Genomic DNA, 20,451 nt, shown 5'->3' with positions numbered 1-20,451 from the left:
GTGTCAGAAACTAGAGATGTATGTATATATATATAATAGTTACATATACCACTCCTGCTTCAGCACACATTTCCCTGAGATCATGGTAGTATTTTCATACATTAATGTAAAACAACAATTGTGCTTCCTGCTGGAAAGCGCAGGCGCAGACACTGTAAACACGAGCACTTATTGCCAGAGACCGTACTTGCGAAGCAAAATACACGAGTGAAAGAATTGTACAATGCTTTACATTCTCGACTCAGTGGCGTACTAGATAGCGTGACCACCCGCCCAGGAGAATACTAAGCACGAGACCGCTGATCCAAAGGGGCTGCTTTATGCAACTTTCTCTTTCTTTTGTGCCATAAACAAACCTTTTATCCTTTAAAATGTGCAAATTAGATCTTATCCTCATTTTTCTAATTTCTCACATCTAAGCCAGTATTGCAAATACTGGTGAAATGTGGTCTATATGTGAAGATTTAATCAACATCCTCATACCCAAATTTAGCCTTGTTCTAGCCTAGTCATCAGGTTTGCAATTGACGGCTATTACATGTTTATTACACAGAAAGTTGCTTGCTGGGTAGTGTATACAGCTCATCCACCGCCTCTATACAACCCCCAATATCAATTGCCTTACGTCATACCACAAACGATATGAATCATAGGCTATGTAGGCTATAGCAAAGTAGATCAGCGCTAAGCCATTACCCATAGTTCAAGTGTGTTGCGTGAGGTCAGTACCACTCTTTGATACCAGAGACAGTGTTTACCTGATGACTTGAAGACATGGCTGGTAAGTTTTGCTCGCATACAAGCTCTCACAAGGAAAAAAAAAAGTGGTTTCCATGATTTTACAGTATTCCTTACAATATTTAAGTAGTATGCTAGACTGGCAATGGAATTACTCTAACTGAAAAAAAAGATTAATATCACAGGAGTGGTCTGACCAGTGTGAGAGCATGCATAAAGCTGCCTTAGAAAATGTAGTGGACACAGTATACCCCCTCTTTTATGGTGACATGGGATACTCCAAAAGATGGGTGTTCTTCTCTATATACACTGGCCAGATGGATAACTGGTGCAAATGTGGGCGCACTAGAGTAACCTTTGACTCAGTGTCTGGTAAGTGGAACTGCCAGTGTAGAGGGACTGGGAAATCACATTGTTGTCTCCACCGCATGCTGGCAATGTGGTGGATCTTTCAGGAATCCCCAGATCTTCTCCTGCCTAATTCAGACATCCTGATAAATGACATAGACGATCTGGAAACAGAAATACACATGTTGGAAGCTGAAATTTCAGCGTATGCCGAAAATGACAGAAATGTATGTCAAATGACCAACTATTTGTATACTAAAAAGAAAATCCCACCACTCCAGGAGCTACCAGTGGATCTCAGAAGTAAAGAGAAGGATCCCCCCAATGTTTTCTTTCCAGAAGAGACCACTTGCCCATATTGTCCGGGACCCACACCACCAGATCTACTGCCCTACAACATCATTACCACTCAGGCAACTGTTTATGGCTACACATACATTAAAAAAGGCAAGTGATGTTGATAGTTTAAAAAACATGCATCTGTTTCTGTCTGTCCTTTCTGACTGTCTGTCTGTCTGTCTGTCAATCATTATGTTACACATACTGTACATATTAAGTCTTCATCTGTGTTTGTTTGTCATCTTGTTTTCATTTGACCCTAAATGATCTACAGGTATCTCCGTGGCCATCAAGCAGTGTCCCATATGCAAGAACCATGTGCGTTTTCAGGACTACAAGTCTGGGTTCCACAATTTCAATGACCGTGTCTTCCTGACCCTCCCGTTATGTGAACTTCTGCTTTCTGCAAAGTGTTAATGTTTAGAGTGAAAATCTTTATTGAACGTCATCTGTCATGCAAATAATGATGAACTACTGCCAGGGGCCTTTGGTCTTTATTTTAAGCTACTTTTCATTGAAATTAGACACTATATAATGCTTTACGTGTTATGACATCATTAAATGTACTTACTCTCTATTTTAAGTTGTCGTTGAGGTTATTGGTAACAGAAAAGTTATGTCTCAGGACTGTTGTGTGTGACAACAGCAATTGGATGTATTTTTTTGACTCAGGTTTTTATGCATTTCTCAGAACAAAACCGCTCCTGGTCGCATGCCGTCAACCCTGTCATTCTTCAATGACAACCGTTTCCACCACCAAACGGTTCGAAGAGCTTTACACCACTTTCTGTCATTGACAGACTTCAGATTCATGTTCAGTTGTTACCAGTGTGGGGACTGCCCTCCAGTTATTATCGCAGATGCAAACTGGAAGGTAGCCTTTGACATACCAGGTGAGCCTGCAGTGTATACATGAACATCTAACTAAACTTAGTGTTGTTTGCAATTATGCTAATTATCAAGAACAGCTATTGTTTATATCATTCTACACTGCTGTTGCTAATATGATGACTTTTTGCAGTCTCTACATTTAAGAGGCCTGATCCAGAGGTTCTCACAGAAGAAGACCTCAGCATCAACATCAACAGCGCATGGGAACAGCTAGACAAGGAAATGATCGCCGAGGGGTTTATATCAGGTTAGTTTATTGCATTAGACATTTAAAGTTCCTATCCTAGGCCCCATAACCACATTTACATGACAAGACAAAAATGGCTCAAGGAAAGGGGATGGGTTCGTCAAACAGAAACTGTTAACATTTGATTTACATTGTTCTTGTACGGAAAATTGAAAACACTTTTGGCATAACTTTGATTTGTTTTTATAAGCTCCAAGTGAACTTTTGTGAGGTAATTATTAGCTTATCTGTGTACCTTCATATCAATCAATTGCCTATTCTGAAACGAAAACTGGAAAAAAGAGTGTTCTTTTAATTATGGTTTGTCGTCTAATTTGAAAAAGGGAGATATCCTCGCGTTTTCACAAAATACAACATAGATTTTGTAGAATAAGACTCAATTTTTTTTATCACTCACAACCCTCATTTTTCTTCTAAGTATGCATCCAAAAGAATTGAATGGCCTGTACAGAAAATTCACACTGTCATCTCATCACTTGCCTGTGGCCAAAATTATAATCAAAGCTAGACAGGACTATACATACCTGTTATAAAAGTTTACCACATTGTTGCTCGCTTATGCCACAAGAGGGAGTATACCCTTAAGTGAGTTCTGTCCAGAGTAAACTGTTATTCACATAATTCATTTGATATAAAAAGTGCATACAGATCACAGCCATCAGTCCACAACAACGATCATGAATGCTTCCAGTACACTTTTTGCTAGAAATGCTCATTTAAAATCAGCCCAATTTCATATTTTGTAGTAATGAATATAGGACTTTTCTGTTGGCTTACTGCACATGTACTGATTTACATTTTATTTTTGGGACCAAGGTGCTGTCTTCTGTGTTGTTATTTCTTTGAGGGGATTTGTATGTTTTCCCTCATTTAAAGTCACTTATTGTGCATTTTAAGTTTTGTCAAGGTAGCCAGGACTGTGAGTGAGCTAAAGAAAAAACACGTTATTCAGAGTAACCGGAAAACAGTACAATTGGATTGATTTTACATATCACACGCAGTACACAGGCCTGCATATCTGTAAATTACATAGAGTATGTTGTTAATGTTAATGAAAGTTATTTTTATCATTTAAAAATATCCCAGGTACATCAACTAGAAACCCATATGAGACCAAGACATCATACTCAACATTGGCTCCTTGGATGGGGGAGGATGTTAGAAAGGGGGACATGCCGCCAAAAACAGAGGCAAAGAAAGGCATGAAAAAAAGAAAAGAAGATTCAAAAGTGCCAGCAAAGCAGTTGGATGAAGACACGATTCTGTCCCTGCTTGAATTGAAGAAGGTGTGTTATATTGAAAATGTCAGTAGTTATTTTCGTCATTTATATTGTCTAAACAATGTAATACAAAAAAACTACTACTGTCCAAAACACCCACAGCCTCTAAAGAAAGACCTGCAGGAGGCCTGTAATGCACTTGGTGTCAGTGATGAGGGATCTGTCACTGACCTCGTGAACAGGTTGGAGGAGCCCGTCAACTTCAAGGAAGTGTACCCGAAGCTTTTCTTGAAGCTGCAAAAGACTGGAGGTTAGACTTCAAAATGAGATGTCTTTAAAATGATTATGTGTCGTTGGTCTTTTTTTCTATGTTTATGCTTTCTTTTATTATTTACAGGTGGAGTACTGCATTTCTCTTGCCCTCATGGACTGGTCTACTATTTGAACTTTTTGTTCTGGACTGAGTCCGCTAGGGACCATGTTGATGGTTTGCTTAGTTTTAAAGCATTCCCAACATGCTATATCTCAGATGTGTCTGGCCAAGTTGCCAGACACATGAACAATCGAAGCAGGGCAATTGTGTCCACCAACCACAGACAATTTGGCAAGTGCAGCAGAAAAGAAACTCCAAATTGAAATGGCCTGGGTAAAAAACCTCAGTACACATTCCCCCTTACAACCACCAACAAAAAACGATGACCGATGGATACTGCCCCATCCAGTTACCAAAACCACTGAGAGGTACGAATTGTACGACCGTTTCCACCAGAAGAGACCAGAGGAAAGTTTAAGGAGTTTGAACTTGTGCCCCAATTTACGCTCCAAATCTGTAGCAGAACAGCTGAATTGCGAGTTAGCAGCTACCAGGTACTCGCTCACCCAAATGAACGAGGTACATTTCAAGCAGACAGTGAGGATTTTGTTGGAGATGCACAACTGCTGCATTAACAACAAATTCCTTGATGACATCAGAAAACTGTCATCCGTGCCCCTGACATTGGGTCCGCTGGGCACACTGGTCTTCAGGTCTTCAGGTTTGTTTACATGTTTTCAACAGTGGTCAAATCAAATCAAATCAAATTTTATTTGTATAGCCCAAATTCACAAATCACAGTTTGCCTCAGAGGGCTTTACAATCTGTACAGAGACGACACCCTCTGTCCTTCGACCCTCGATTCGAGTGAGGAAAAACTTGCCCCCAAAAAAAGCCTTTTTAACAGGGGAAAAAAAAAATGCGGAAGAAACCTCAGGAAGAGCCACAGAGGAGGGATCCCTCTCCCAGGACGGACAGACGTGCAATAGATGTCGCATGTACAGAGCAGATCAACGAGATCACAATGTATACAATTATAATGGATGGTTGACAGGAATGAAAGCACATAAAGAGGCATCACAGCAACAACAATGCTGGAAATGTGATTACTAGTGATAACAGTAGTAGTGGTTAACGGTAAGGATAGTATGTAGTAATGCATTACAATAATAGTAGTGGAACGTATTAAATGCGGACTCCTAAATATCAGATCCCTGTCATCGAAAGCTGTATTAGTAAATGACTTAATTTCAGACTGTAATATTGATTTATTCTGTCTTACTGAAACTTGGCTGCATCCTGAAGAATATGTCAGCCTGAATGAATCGACTCCACCCAGTCACATTAATACTCACATTCCTCGAGGCTCCGGCCGAGGAGGTGGTGTTGCAGCTATTTATGACTTAAGTCTGTCAATCATTCCTAAACCTAAATTAAATTATAACTCATTTGAAAGCCTTGTTCTGAGTCTTTCACATCCAACGTGGAACACTTTACAGCCAGTTCTATTTGTTGTAGTGTATCGAGCACCTGGTCCTTACTCAGAATTTTTATCTGAATTCTCTGAGTTTTTATCAAGTCTAGTCCTCAAATCAGATAAAGTAATTATTGTAGGTGATTTTAATATTCATGTGGATGTCATTAATGATAGCCTTAGTACTGCATTTATCTCATTATTAGACTCTATTGGCTTCTCTCAGTGTGTACATAAACCAACTCACTGTTTTGACCACACCCTTGATCTTGTTCTAGCTTATGGTATCGAGATTGAAAATCTAACAGTTTCTCCACAGAATCCTCTTTTATCAGACCATCACTTAATAACTTTTGAAGTTCTATTACTGGACTACACACCATTAGGCAAAAACTCCTTCACTAGATGTCTATCTGATAGTGCTGTAGCAAAATTTAAGGAAATTATACCGCTGGCACTAAATTCAATGCCATGTCTTAATATAATAGAGGCTGTAATACATCTTTATGTACTTTCACTCCTGTCAACCATCGCTTATAATTGAATACATTGTGATCTCGTTGATCTGCTCTGTACATGCGACATCTATTGCACGTCTGTCCGTCCTGGGAGAGGGATCCCTCCTCTGTGGCTCTCCCTGAGGTTTCTTCCGCATTTTTTTCCCTGTTAAAAGGGCCTTTTTTTTGGGGCAAGTTTTTCCTCACTCGAATCGAGGGTCGAAGGACAGAGGGTGTCGTCTCTGTACAGATTGTAAAGCCCTCTGAGGCAAACTGTGATTTGTGAATTTGGGCTATACAAATAAAATTTGATTTGATTTGATTTGATTTGATTTATGTAACAGAGATATGACTAATATTAGCGACAGTAGTGGTGGGTGTCAGGCAGGGCCATGGCAGTAGGCGCATCCATGATCAGGCAGGGCCATAGCAGTAGGCGCATCCACGATCCACGACCCAGGCGCGGCCAGGATCCATGGGAGCCTGTAGGACTAGAGAGCACAAGGACTCCGGGGAAGAAGTGAAGTCAGTGACATGCAGAGATGGGGCATGTATACAGGCATAATGTATACAGATGGAGAGGAGAGGAGGAGAGAGAAGCTCAGTGTGTCATTTGTCCCCCGGACTAGGCCTATAGCAGCATAACTAAGAGCTGGTCCAAGACAGGCCTGGGCCAGCCCTAACTATAAGCTCTATCGAAAAGGAAGGTCTGAAGTCTACTCTTAAAGGTAGAGAGGGTGTCTGCCTCCCGGACCAAAACAGGAAGATGGTTCCACAGAAGAGGAGCTTGATAACTGAAGGCTCTGGCTCCCATTCTGCTTTTGGAGACTTTAGGAACTACAAGTAAGCCTGCGTTCTGGGAGCGTAATGCTCTAGTTGGGTAATAGGGTAGTATGAGCTCCTGGAGATATGATGGTGCCTGACCATTAACAGCTTTGTAAGTGAGGAGAAGGATTTTAAACTCTATTCTTGATTTTACAGGGAGCCAGTGCAGAGAGGCCAATACAGGAGTAATATGATCTCTTTTCTTAGTTCCTGTCAGTACACGTGCTGCAGCATTCTGGACCAGCTGGAGACTCAAGTGGTGTGTTTAGTATATGGGAGTAGAAATATAGGAGTTGTATTATAAAAAACATTGTGACACTATGAACCACCCGCACAACTATGACAGTGAAAAACTAAAAGTATCTGTATTTCTGTGATCACAGCACACAGGATGCAACCTATTGCATTGCTCTTCCATTATTTAACAACCGAGGACATGCAATACACCCTTACATTATAAATAACACCGCTGTTAAGGAATAGTGCCTTTATACATGTGTAAAGACCAAATAATAATATATGCCTTTCAATATGTATATTTTCAGTGAAAACATCTGGCAGTGGGACACTGCCACTTCCACCGCCACCTATTGCTGTTCCAGCAGACAAGGTCCAAGACATCACTTTTCAGGCCAGCAACTACTGCATATCTGAAGAGGACAAGGTTAGTAGCTGCATCTGATGTTTTTCACATAAAAACAGTTTGAAAATCGTACAATGTGAACATAACTTTTCTCATTTTGTACTTCCATAATGATTATGAATTGTATAAGCTAATAGAAAACACTGCTGTTTGTAGAGCACTTTGAAAAGTCTTCTAACTGGATCTCGGGACGAAAATCAAGTTTTGACTAAAATCGGGAGAAACTTCCAGATTTCAATAAAAGACATTAAGAGTGTTTGCCCTCTGGATTTACTGGACGACACCTCATGGACGATGCCGTGGCTGACAGATGATGTGAGTATGACAGTACTGTTAACATTATTAAATCTATTAAGACGTATATGTTTACAGTCAGACATGCAGTCTGACTAAAGATAAATGCTGTGGCTCATGTCAGTGTGCACTCAAGTGTGTGGTGACAATTTTTATGTGCTAAATCCTGCAAAAACTGATATCACCATCTTTTTTATTCAGGCTGTCAATTTCAGAGTGGCACAGATTACACGGGCCTGCAGTAAGGTAATATGAAGTACTTGTGTGTATGCTTTTGTCAATTCTGAACAAACACAACATCCTCAGTAAAGGTAGGAGACAGTAACACTTATAAATCTTTATCCCCACTGCACAGTCTGTGAGTTTGGCTCACTTTGACAACATTCTGTGGAGTCGGGACTGGATAAGAAATGGCCATGTCCAGGACAAAACTGTCAAACACTTAAAGGTGGGTTTGCCATTCTTGAAAGATGTATGTCTTTACAATCTGTCTTTTTAACATGGACATTTAATACTGAAATCGCTATTGTCTCCACTGCACTAGACTGCAGACCGAATATTTCTGCCAAGGTTTGTGGGTCACAGCACTCCTGAGACTGGAAACCACTTCATCCTTTGGGTAGGCCAACATGACAGCACATCAACCATGTCATAAAAATGATGTTAAACACATGTATATCAATATAATTATTCAAAAGAGATGCTTGGACCATGTTTGCTGCAGCACAGTGTTAGCAACATGTTAAATTTGTGTGTAATTTTACTTCAAGAATTAAAGTGAACAGCAGGTAAACAGTAGCCAAAGTAGTATAAAAGTTATCACCCAAACATGCATTCAGAATGAAGAATGCAATAAACATATGATGCTATATTTGAAATACTATGCAAGAAATTTTGAACACTAATATTAATAAATAACACAAATAATAAGTGTAATGTGAGACATTTCATCAGTTACTAAAGGGGAGTTTTGCATTCCCCCATGGTAGTTGAGCTCATATTTGACATGTAAATATGCATTTTTATCTTTTAAGAAGACAATCATATTTACTCAAGTCCAGCATAGAAATATAGGTCTCACACAGTGGACATGCTGCAATAAAAAAGTCATAGAACATTAGGTTTAATTTGTAATGATGTACTGTATAATTGATATGTTATTTTGTATAGCCTTAATGGTGTGATAAGACAGAGACTGATGGACAATATATAAATGTATAAATGCACCGATAACTTGGTTAGAAGTTATCACTGTGGCTATCAAAAGCATTACTTTTTCACTGTTAGACAAAACAAAAGATGTAACTGCAGATATATGTGCTTCTGGTATCTTTATGACTTAGGTACTAGACTTCTCAAACAAAGAATTGAGATTGTACGATTCTTTGAGGATTCAAACAACAATGAGGTGAGAAGTGAAGACACAAAATTCAGAGGGTGGTTCAAAAATTTAGGCAAGGGAATTACTGTCATAGAAATGTGACCCCTTATGTTTTGTTATCAAAGTAATGTCTTCAGAAACCACGGAGGGCTCAAGGGATGGAAGGTCACATTCCCAAAGCAGTGGAGGCAGAGAGACCATGATAACTGTGGGATCTTTGTGTGCTCGGTAAGTAAACTGTTTCAGCTTTGTTAGGAGCTGTCATCATTTGTAAAACACACAAACAGGATGACAACAAGAAATAACTGTCTTGTATGCCATTTGTGACTATGTTTTTATCCCAAAAAAAGGCAGCTGAGAATGAGGTCCAAAACAGAGATGTCAGCAATGACGATCTCTCCCTCAACCAGTGTCGAACTCTAAGAAGACACAATGCGGCTGAGATGATAAAAGGCCTGAGTGTTCAGGTCAGATATATTAAACTTTTCGCTTAAAGCCAATGTTTACTCAAAGAGAATTCAGAGTAATGTTATTTATGTTTTTATTTTTTTATTTTTTGTCATTCACACAGACTTTCCCACTCACCAAAGAAGACCTGGAAAAAATAAAATTTGAGGAGGACAGGATTCAGCAACATGTTCCATTAAATAACCTAAAACAATTTTTTAAAAAAAACTAAGAAAATATCTCAAATAATTTGCTGTAATTTTATTGTTCTGTCATTACTGTATGAAATATGACCATAATTTGTTGAACATTGATGTTTTTAAATTGTGCTAGTAGTACGGTACTTTAGCAAGCTGACTTTCAAAGAAATTACAATGTTTTTAAGTGTTGTCCTCCAGCTCAAAAGTCAATTAGGAACATTTTCTCAAATACATGTCTTTGCTATATGGCAATTACAAGCCGACCTCATAGTTCATGCTTTTACTTCTTGCAGGGATAAAGATATTGTGGAATCCACCCAGGCAGACAGCATTTTGACTGACAAAGAGATCAAGGTATTACTGACAGATTTCCCTTTTTGGGTTTGGGGTTTGGTTTGAAAGAATAATGACATCCTTTTTCAAACCTGACATGTTGCTTTTTAAAGGTATTTGGACTGATTAAACTATTTTGTATTCTCAGTGTTTGGAGATAGATCTTCTGTCAGGTCGCATTCTGTCAAACAGAATGTACCTGTTCAGGAACACAGGATACGACCCAACACTGAAAGCATTCTATGTGACCACCTGTCTGTTTTTGACGACATAAAGGTAAAGATTATACATGCATGTAATGCTAATATATTAATTAACACCTTACAAATGAAAAAAATTGTTCATGGTGTCTCTACGTATGAAACGCATACAATATGAAAATAAAGGCAAATATTAATGTTGTCATTATCAATATTTCAGACAGGAGAACTCATTGTCAGGTTAGAAGGGCTTGTTGCCAAACAAGTGGCTGTTGCTGAAAGAGATGCCTACTTAAATGAGGTCATTTTGCCAGAGGTAAGTACAACATATACTTTTGTGTCCAAGTTAGACAAATAAAAAGTTAATTATTTCTTGCCCGGGGGATTAAATGAATTGTGACAATAAAACCACAATGACAAATAAAAAAAAAAATTGTTCCAGGTAGTCATCGAGTGGCTGACACAGCGGTTCAGTATCTGCCGGTATGAAGCAGAATGTATTCTGCTAAGTACCACCTTTTTGTGGAACAAGATGGAATGGTAATGTATTAACATTAAGAAATAGTATTTGCAAGTAAGTGAAACAAAGATTGTAGTGAGTGGTAAAGCATAGGGCAATATTTCAAGTCTGTCTTCTATTTATATAGCGTTACCCATCCAAATTTGTCAAATCAAGTGGATATTTGATAACAGTAGTCCATTTTTGTATAAAAACATTTACTGTGTAAAAGTGTCAATATATTTTTTTAAAACAATAGAACGTCTAAAAATGGCACAAAAATACACATCTCAAAATAAAAAACATTTTGAATTTCTAACAGAAGCCCCCAGAGCAATTTTGAAGAAAATAAAGTCTATGTCATTTTCTAATACATTAAGCAATGACATTATTGCAGCATCACAAATGTCACAAATTAGTATAGTGATCAACAATCATCCCGTACCACGAGGTCTCGCGATATAAAATCGTTAAGCTATTTTTCGTGGAGGTTAAAAGCTGTCTTGCGATATGAGTAGCTACAGAACAAATGCAGAGCGGCAGCTCGTATAACAGAGTCTGACGTTCAACTGGCAACATTTAGAGTGCTTGGTGGAAGCAATAAGCGGCACACGGTGACAGACAAGACGGGAACAACATGTAAGCACTATTATAAGCACTAATACTACAAAATAGTGCCGTACACTGCGGCTAACATGAGCACTATGCAAAGACACCCACAGATAGCATAGCCGAAGTTTTACAAGCATCTGCGAGTGACTGCGAGCTTTAGATGCTAAACCATGGTGTTGCTACTGTGACCGACAATTTACGCGAATTGTCGTTGTAGTTGTAGCCAGCTGTCTTTATCACGCTTGAACAAAAAATTTGTCAGTCTATGTTTGCACTTTAAGTATTGAGAGACTATTATTATTATTATTATTATTATTATTATTATCTATTAATTTCTCATTTGAATTTATGGAAAGGAGTTCAGTAACAAGGTCACACGTTAGAACTGAAATGACGTTCATTACAAGATAAGAACTATTTAAAACATTTCACGATGGATCAGCATTGTTTTGCATTTTGTGCAAACACTATTTTTTAGTATTATTCAAAGTTGTCTTTGCAAATAGTGTTCAAAAAACGTCTCATTCTCGTGAACCCAAAATCATGTAGTGTCTCTGTCATGAGCTGGGTGTATCATCACACCACTGTTTTTCAACTAATCACGAAAGAGTTCAAGTGCTGCAGTTACATATTCAAGCTTCCACAAATAAACTTAATGCCTTTTCCATGACTTGGCAGGTTGGAAAGTGGAACTGCCCCAGGTGCCAAATGTGTGCAGACAACAGGAGGGCCTCACACAACGCACTTTGAGGAGGTACTTTATTATTCAATGATAACTACAATTTTTACTTGCATAGTAATTACCAGTCATAAGCGATCATCATCATTCACTGACATTTTGTGCAACCCAACACATCCACATATATGCCAAAAGGTACAAAGTACATCAGTGTTCTAATTTGGATAAATACTCAAGTAAAGTTTTGGTGCAGTAATTTTTAAAATTTTATTTGAATTTGTCTGCACAGCTTTCTGATGAACTTCTTGTGGAGGTGTTTCTGGAAGTCGTCCTCATGGAAGGAGACATGGCCATCGCAAAGATTGCACTTGTATGCAAGAGGTTTAGGGACATTGTATCAAAGTAAATGGTTCCGGAAGAGAGCACATTACAGATGGCTACAAAGTAAGTAACAATAACGTAAGCAAATGTATATACAGTGCCTATAAAAAGTATTCCCATAAGCTTTGGCTGGTGAAGAACCCGGGCAACAGTTGTTGTATACAGAGTCTCTCCCATTTCAGCTGCTGAAGCTTTTAACTCCTTCAGAGTAGTCATAGGTGTCTTGGTGGCCTCCCTCACTAGCCTCCTTCTGTGTTTTAATTATGTATTAATGTCTTGTTTTTTTCTCAATAGGTGTTGTGAATCTTCAAAAGTTTTCTTCTGCTTTTCAAGAAGAACTCAAAAGCATGTACACTATTGAACCTTGCACTGCCTGTGGATTGCTATACAAATCCTTCCCTGGAGGTATAAATGCCAGTTTTCTGATTCATAACAGTGCGCTCGGTTGCAGTTTTTTGGCTTTGTTGAGCTACATTTCATATCAGCAAACACTTGTGTTGTAATGTCAACCTAAACTGTTCATATCTCTCTTCTTCTTCAAGGATATATTGGGCAAGGGAGGAGAGGAGAGAGTCGTGGGTACTACAGTGAGCCACCTCACCCAGCGTTCTGTAGCCATACCTGCGCTCCGACAGAGGAACCAGGCGATTAAAACGGGTAGGAAACATTTGTGCACAACTGGACACAACCTGTTCAAACTCCTCCCCTCTGGTAAGCGCTATGAGCTCTGTACGAGAAACCCAGTGGTAGAAAGAGTACTGAAAATCTGTGTTAAAGTATGAATACAGTTACATTACTAAAATATTACTCAATTACAACTTCTGGTCTTAAAATCAGAATCAGAATGAGAAAGAAGTTTATTGCCAAGTAGGTTTTCACATACAAGGAATTTGTTTTGGTCTCGAAGCTACATGTGCCAAACAATAAACAATAAATAGACAACATGATAACGAGACAGACAGAACCATAAGTGATAACAAAGTGAAAGAGATATGGTGTCAGTGGGGGTCAAGCAAGAGGTAAGGGTCATTTTCAGTGTCAGCGTCAGTGGGGGACCCGGGCATTGTTTGTGAGGCCAACTGCAGTCTGCAGCCAACTGCAAAAAAATCATAAAATACTAAGCATTCTTCTCAAACGCTACTCAGTATGAGTTGCCTTTTTAGCGGTTGATGTTTCACACATTATCTATAGCATTATCTATATGCACGCTGTTCAGCCCAGTGGTCATGGTCACCTCTCCAAACCTGTGCCTGCAGCAGAATTTTTGTTTGTCCACATAGGGTTTTCATTGGCCCAAAACTTCCCACAGGCCATGACTGTGATTAATAGTTAGATCAGTCACAGTGTCTATAACCCTCTAACACCAAAACAACCATTTCTAGACTATATTTTTGTAGTTTGAAGTCACTGTTTTTAATATGCCTCACACCTGTTACCATTATCCTTTCAGTGTGTCATTGTCAGGCTTAATGAATCTCTCATCCCTAGTGTAGTACTAACGGTTCATTTGTGTTCTGCCAAGAAGAAAGCAACGAACTAGACTTTTTTGTAAATTTTCTTCAAGCTTTTCTGCAAGCTCTGTTTTTTTCTGCCCCCCTCACTCTCTCTCATTTCTCTCCTCCTACTTTCACCAGGTCTCTCTGCTGAACCATTCACCCTCCAGCAACTAATCGTTCCTGACCTGTTCAACAATGGTTATCTGTTTGTGTTATGGAGAGTTTTTGACAATAAAAAATGACTACACCCTCTAATGTTTGTTATGTATTTTACCCCCGTCCAATTAGCCTAAAATACTCATAGAAACACATTTCATATACTAGTAAGTCTATGTAACTAAATCTTCACTCTCAAGCAAATGTTTGAATTAACAGTAATATGTGGTGTAAACAATACATATGTGGATTGTCATTTCAGACTATCTGAAGGTGGATCATAGAAAATACCCCAATACATTAATTTCCAACAGTTGTTTGATACAATGATTCAGACTGAATTTTTTATACGAAGTAATGTATTGTTGTGTTCTCCTAGTAAAGGAAGCCTGTCAGTAAGTATTGTTTAGTTGGTTGGCTCAAAGTTTCTGCTATCGATTAGTCAGACTGGCTACGGTGGCTGGGCTAACAGTAGCCATGTTAGCTAAGGCTATCGCTTTCATTAGCTTTAAGTAGTGTATCGGCCCAAATTTAGACATATTACTTTGCTATCATATTGCAAGAATCCCACGTGTAATTACTGTCTATATGCCTACATCCCACCAACATAACATCCAAAAGAAACACATAACACATTGCCGTAAATAAAGGAACGTAGGCTAAGTTAGCATTGTCAAAAAAGACTACAACAATGTATACATTTACGGCAGCACTTGTCGTAAAACCAGCCCAGTGGCATTACATTTGCATATCCATCAGGGGACGGTACCCATCCAACAGTCTCTCAGGAGCATAACGCTCTCTAGCGGCACACACCGTCATGTGTCGGTGGAATATCAGCGGCATAACAGCGGCACACCACTCCGAGGAACGGTAAGAGTCTGGGGATCGGTATAAGCCGCTGAGCAGCAATCGACATAAATTTGGCCACCTCTCCGAGGAACGGCATAAGGCTAGGCATCGGTATAAGCCGCTGAGCAGCAATCGACATAAATTTGGCCACCTCTCCGAGGAACGGCATAAGGCTAGGCATCGGTATAAGCCGCTGAGCAGCAATCGACATAACTTTGGCCACCTCTCCGAGGAACGGCATAAGACTCTAGGCATCGGTATAATGCAAAAGTTTTGCGTCTACAAATTTTTATTGTTGACATAATCGATTACGTCGACTAATCGTTGCAGCCCTATCCAACACAGGTTTGTACAATCACGAGGGCCAGAGGACGTGGTTTCAAAGAAATATACTTTAACAAAATGGCTTAAAATGACCTTAAAATAAAGGAGGGTTGCAGGGTTAGCTGACCCAAGGGGGAATATGCAGATAGAGCCACCACACTGGCAAAAGAAACAATGGTGAGCTGGGGCTCACCATGGCGGCAGGGAACTCAAAAAGGGACAAAATCCAAACTATAAACCAACAGTGCACTGCAACCAAAAGACTGTGTCAAACACCACCACCAGGGGAGGACTGCCACTCGCTTGGGCCTCAGCACCTGTTGTAAAACAAGAAAAACACAAAATTAACACAAGGCACAGTGTGGGGACCTCTGGGGGAATCTACGGTTTAAAAAGCAAGAAAAGGAAACCAAATACACAATTAATCAATTAATTAATACCAAAGAAACCCAAAGAAAATATCAGAACAAAATAGAAATATTTTATATATCACAAAAAAAAAGGAAATAACAAATTCAGTTTACAACTAAGGAATTTAAGAAAATTAACACCACAATATAAACCAACTTAGGTTTGGATCAAATATTAAACAAAGAAAGAAAATAATATTTTAACCCAAAATCAGCTTAATGCAATAAAGACAATCTAAACCATTAGCAAACAAATAATAAACTAAGTGCAACCTAAATTAAATCCACAAAACAATCTTTGATATTTAAATCAATAAAGGAAAATAATGTGTTAAATCAAGAGAAGACAGGTGAGCCAACTCTGCTGGACTCGGACTGGATTTCGTGGTGTGGGCACAATAATGGCGTGACGCCTTCAAACTGGGCCTGAGGCTGTAACCACATACAGTGACCTGAGACAGTATGACACATCTCAGTCCACCCGGAGCCGAGCCAGGACAGCAGCAACCCTTATCATGGTGGCCGATGACCGGAACGCACCAGGACGCCAAATGGATAGATGCAGAACTAGGAGAATGGGGGACCGCTGGTTACGGCAGCCTCGCTGCACAGCAAAAGAGAATGTGTCGCAACTAGGGCAATAAGTGAAAAACTGCAGCAGCAGACAAATACGAGCAGCATACCTCTGAGCTCTACTGCACCCAACCTGCTCGCGCCCGCCGGCTCACTGTCGCTCCCAGCACTGCAGCGGGAGGATGAAGCCCAAGAGCCAAATAAATTTGCGATGAAACAGCAGATAATAAAGGGTACCTACCTTAATAACACGACAGGGAGACACGGACATGCACGCCGACCAACACGCCAGACTCACCGCACAGCAGAAGCAGATCGGGAGAGCGGCGACCAACACACCTGGTTTTAATCACCCGCAGCGCTGCCCCACATTAACCTGCACAGGCTGGCACAGCGCCATGCAGTGACCAGGGGAGAGATGGCTCACCCGGCCACATCACCCTGTTGCCGAACATGAGGGAGATGATGGACGAAATGCGCTCGGACATCCTCAGTAAGTATGATACCACCATCTCGGCAGCAGTTAAGAGAGATCGTGGCGGCTTTGGAGCCCTTTAAGAACAGACTTGCTTTATATGGCGAATCGATCACGGACCTCGAGCGCTCAGACAATGCTCACGACATGGAGCTATCCGACCTCCGAGCTAACGTTAGCAAGCCAACCGCCACTGTTGACTCCCTGTCAAAGAAATGCGAGGACCTGGAGGGTCTTTCAAGATGGAATAATGTTCGCTTAGTTGGCCTGCCTGAGGGCACAGAAGGTCCTCGTCCTACCGAGTTTGCTGCCCAGCTCCTACAAGACATACTTGGTCTTGATAACAAACCTATGCTGGACCGGGCCCATCGCACTCTACGCTTTACATCACAGCACTCCTGACACTATTTAGCATGTTAACTTGCTATTGGGCTGCTACTGTTACTGGTCCTGAGGACTACACTTGCCATTCATCCTGGATGTCATGTTTTCTTAATGTGTTCAGTGAACTACAGTTCTGATATGACACCAATTTTTTTATTTATTTATTTTTCTTGTTTACTCCTGCCAGTCTTGATTTTCTTCAACAAGGCTCATGGTGACCACTAGGGCTGGGCGATGTGGACCAAAAGTCATATCCCGATATATTTAGGCTGAATATCGATATACAATATATATCCCGATATTTTTTCCGCAAAGTGAGAGCAAATGTTCAGTCAAAGCCAAATATGACATGTCACAAGTAGTTTTATTGAAACCGGCTATTTCAGTAAACAGTTGCAAAATCAAATGAAAAAATAATAAACGGGTTTCTTCACCTGGTTCATGAATAAATGCTCAGCTGTTCAAATACCAATAAAATGTAAACATACTGTATAACAACAGGAGTACCTTTTTTGAAATCAAAGCTCCGTAAGGTGCACATTTAAATAAAAAAATATCTTAAATGAAAATAGCCTATAAAATAAAACAGGCCAATCTTTTTCTGAAATAAATATATTTATATGAGTAAAGTACAATATCAAAATTTTTTTAGTTTGACAACTATAAAAGGCTTATTAAAATCAAATTACAGATTTTCTTCTCTCTAACAAATCCACAGATGCAAATAACGAACATTACAAAAGAACAAAATATGACAAACACTAGTAAGGGCAGCATTTAAACTCACCGGCCACTTTATTAGGTACACCTTGCTAGTACCGGGCCTTCAGAACTGCTTTAATCCTACGTGGCATAGATTCAACAAGGTACTGGAAACATTCCTCAGAGAGTTTGGTCCATATTGACATGATAGCATCACGCAGTTGCTGCAGATTTGTCGGCTGCACATCCATGATGCGACTCTCCCGTTCCACCACATCCCAAAGGTGCTCTATTGGATTGAGATCTAGTGACTGTGGAGGCCATTTGAGTACAGTGAACTCATTGTCATGTTCAAGAAACCAGTCTGAGATGATTCGCGCTTTATGACATGGCGCGTTATCCTGCTGGAAGTAGCCATCAGAAGATGGGTACACTGTGGTCATAAAGGGATGGACATGGTCAGCAACAATACTCAGGCTGTGGCGTTGACACGATGCTCAATTGGTACTAATGGGCCAAAGTGTGCCAAGAAAATATCCCCCACACCATTACACCACCACCACCAGCCTGAACCGTTGATACAAGGCAGGATGGATCCATGCTGTCATGTTGTTGACGCCAAATTCTGACCCTACCATCCGAATGTCGCAGCAGAAATCGAGACTCATCAGACCAGGCAACGTTTTTCCAATCTTCTATTGTCCAATTTTGGTGAGCCTGTGCGAATTGTAGCCTCAGTTTCCTGTTCTTAGCTGACAGGAGTGGCACCCGGTGTGGTCTTCTGCTGCTGTAGCCCATCCGCCTCAAGGTTCGACGTGTTGTGCGTTCAGAGATGCTCTTCTGCATACCTCGGTTGTAACGAGTGGTTATTTGAGTTACTGTTGCCTTTCTATCAGCTCGAACCAGTCTGGCCATTCTCCTCTGACCTCTGGCATCAACAAGGCATTTGCGCCCACAGAACTGCCGCTCACTGGATATTTTCTCTTTTTCGGACCATTCTCTGTAAACCCTAGAGATGGTTGTGCGTGAAAATCCCAGTAGATCAGCAGTTTCTGAAATACTCAGACCAGCCCGTCTGGCACCAACAACCATGCCACGTTCAAAGTCACTTAAATCACCTTTCTTCCCCATTCTGATGCTCGGTTTGAACTGCAGCAGATCGTCTTGACCATGTCTACATGCCTAAATGCATTGAGTTGCTGCCATGTGATTGGCTGATTAGAAATTTGCATTAACGAGCAGTTGGACAGGTGTACCTAATAAAGTAGCCGGTGAGTGTATATATATTGGGCGCTGCTCTTGTGGCGACCGGCAGAAGGCGTTGGCGTGTGTGTTTTTAGTTGTTTATTAACTCAACAGTGTTTACTAACTTCCAAACCAGTGGCATCCTGTCTTTAACGCTCTTAGGCGCACTTTTCAGATAGTTTTGTAGCGCTTGAGTCGAAGATGGTAGATAGTATTTTTACTTTTCCTGACGGCCACGCTGAATCTCACACTGGGACTGGTTGTCAATCCTCCTCACACAAGTAGGATTCAATACAGTCGTGACATCCTTTTCGGATTTCAATCCCATGGTCTCCCAGTGGATCTAACTGTGGACTTTTCCCCTTCCAGTGACGAATATGTTTTTAACTGCAACAATGACTTTATGCGCACCTCTACAAACACTTGGAGTGAGACGAGGAGGAGGAAGAGGGGAAAGAAAGGCGGTGTCCGACAGCGGCTAAGGAAGTTGACCCGGGCTAATCGTCTCCCCTTACCGTCTATAGTCCTGTCAAATGTCCAGTCTTTAAAAACACAAGTCTGATGAACTACAAGTCTACGTGTCTTTCATACACAAGTTTAGGGATGTGTGTGCTCCGCAGACATTGTTGCTTCCTCCATGTTTGTTGAAGAGTGCCGGAGTGTGTGTTCCTGCCCCTCCCCCCTCTGTGGTGAAAAAGGAGGGGCGGGGGGAGCAGTGCAGAGAGCTCCGGGTCAGCAGCTTGCCTGGAGCAAGGATCACAGCGCAAATTTGAACTATATCGATATATGCGATATGGTCTAATTCCATATCACATTTAAAAATATATCGATATATTTTTCATATCGATATATCGCCCAGCCCTAGTGACCACTTGAATGCAGGAATACCTCAGGCAAAAACTGTAGCACTATAGGTGCCTTACTGTTATGACACAATTGATTGTGAGATGCTGCAAGTGTTCTTTATTGCTTAATGTTCGTATTATTGTTCAATAGGATTGTTTAATGTATTGATTTATTAGTCAGCTTTAGTTACCTGGCTTGGTTATAAGTACATTTATTACAGTGTAATTTCATTGACTTTACCCCATGTTACAGTTCCAATGCCTAATTAGTTGTAGTTCTTCAGTTGTTTATTATAGGCTCTCTTCAAGAGGTTTGACGGATTGGGGGGATGCTTCTGCTAAAGTCCATGTGGGTGGAGGGACGGGTGGGAGGGGAAAGGTACGGAAAGGTTTATTCTTTTTCTGTTTCTGTCTCTTTTTGTTTTGTT

General features: G+C 40.4%; 1 protein-coding gene and 2 long non-coding RNA genes across 4 annotated transcripts; all 3 read left to right on the top strand.

Moving 5' to 3' along the window:
• Positions 1-2,147: 2,147 nt before the first annotated feature.
• Positions 2,148-3,732, top strand: LOC311253920. Its single transcript, XR_014622054.1, has 3 exons — positions 2,148-2,318; positions 2,447-2,563; positions 3,650-3,732. It is a non-coding gene; the product is annotated as an uncharacterized lncRNA (long non-coding RNA).
• Positions 3,733-4,667: 935 nt separating this feature from the next.
• LOC311253918 (uncharacterized protein) lies at positions 4,668-9,889 on the top strand (the record flags this gene model as incomplete). The annotated part of the gene is made up of 10 exons (XM_084384376.1): positions 4,668-4,817; positions 7,438-7,556; positions 7,692-7,850; positions 8,031-8,075; positions 8,185-8,277; positions 8,374-8,448; positions 9,173-9,237; positions 9,336-9,438; positions 9,561-9,677; positions 9,782-9,889. Exons 1-10 carry the CDS (start codon positions 4,712-4,714, stop codon positions 9,887-9,889), a joined length of 990 nt encoding a protein of 329 aa, XP_084240502.1. The 5' UTR covers positions 4,668-4,711.
• Positions 9,890-9,978: 89 nt separating this feature from the next.
• Positions 9,979-14,894, top strand: LOC311253923. Of its 2 annotated transcripts, XR_014622056.1 has the most exons (9): positions 9,979-10,211; positions 10,339-10,466; positions 10,611-10,706; positions 10,833-10,930; positions 12,180-12,255; positions 12,470-12,624; positions 12,856-12,966; positions 13,104-13,218; positions 14,196-14,894. It is a non-coding gene; the product is annotated as an uncharacterized lncRNA (long non-coding RNA). The 2 variants fall into 2 exon arrangements; XR_014622057.1 differs by having other exon boundaries at positions 10,611-10,930.
• The last annotated feature ends 5,557 nt before the right edge of the window (positions 14,895-20,451 follow it).

This window comes from Pagrus pagrus, assembly GCF_965226575.1.
Source record: "Pagrus pagrus genome assembly, contig: HAP1_SCAFFOLD_70, whole genome shotgun sequence".
NCBI lineage: Eukaryota > Metazoa > Chordata > Actinopteri > Spariformes > Sparidae > Pagrus > Pagrus pagrus.
This window is presented reverse-complemented; position numbering and strand designations above follow the sequence as displayed.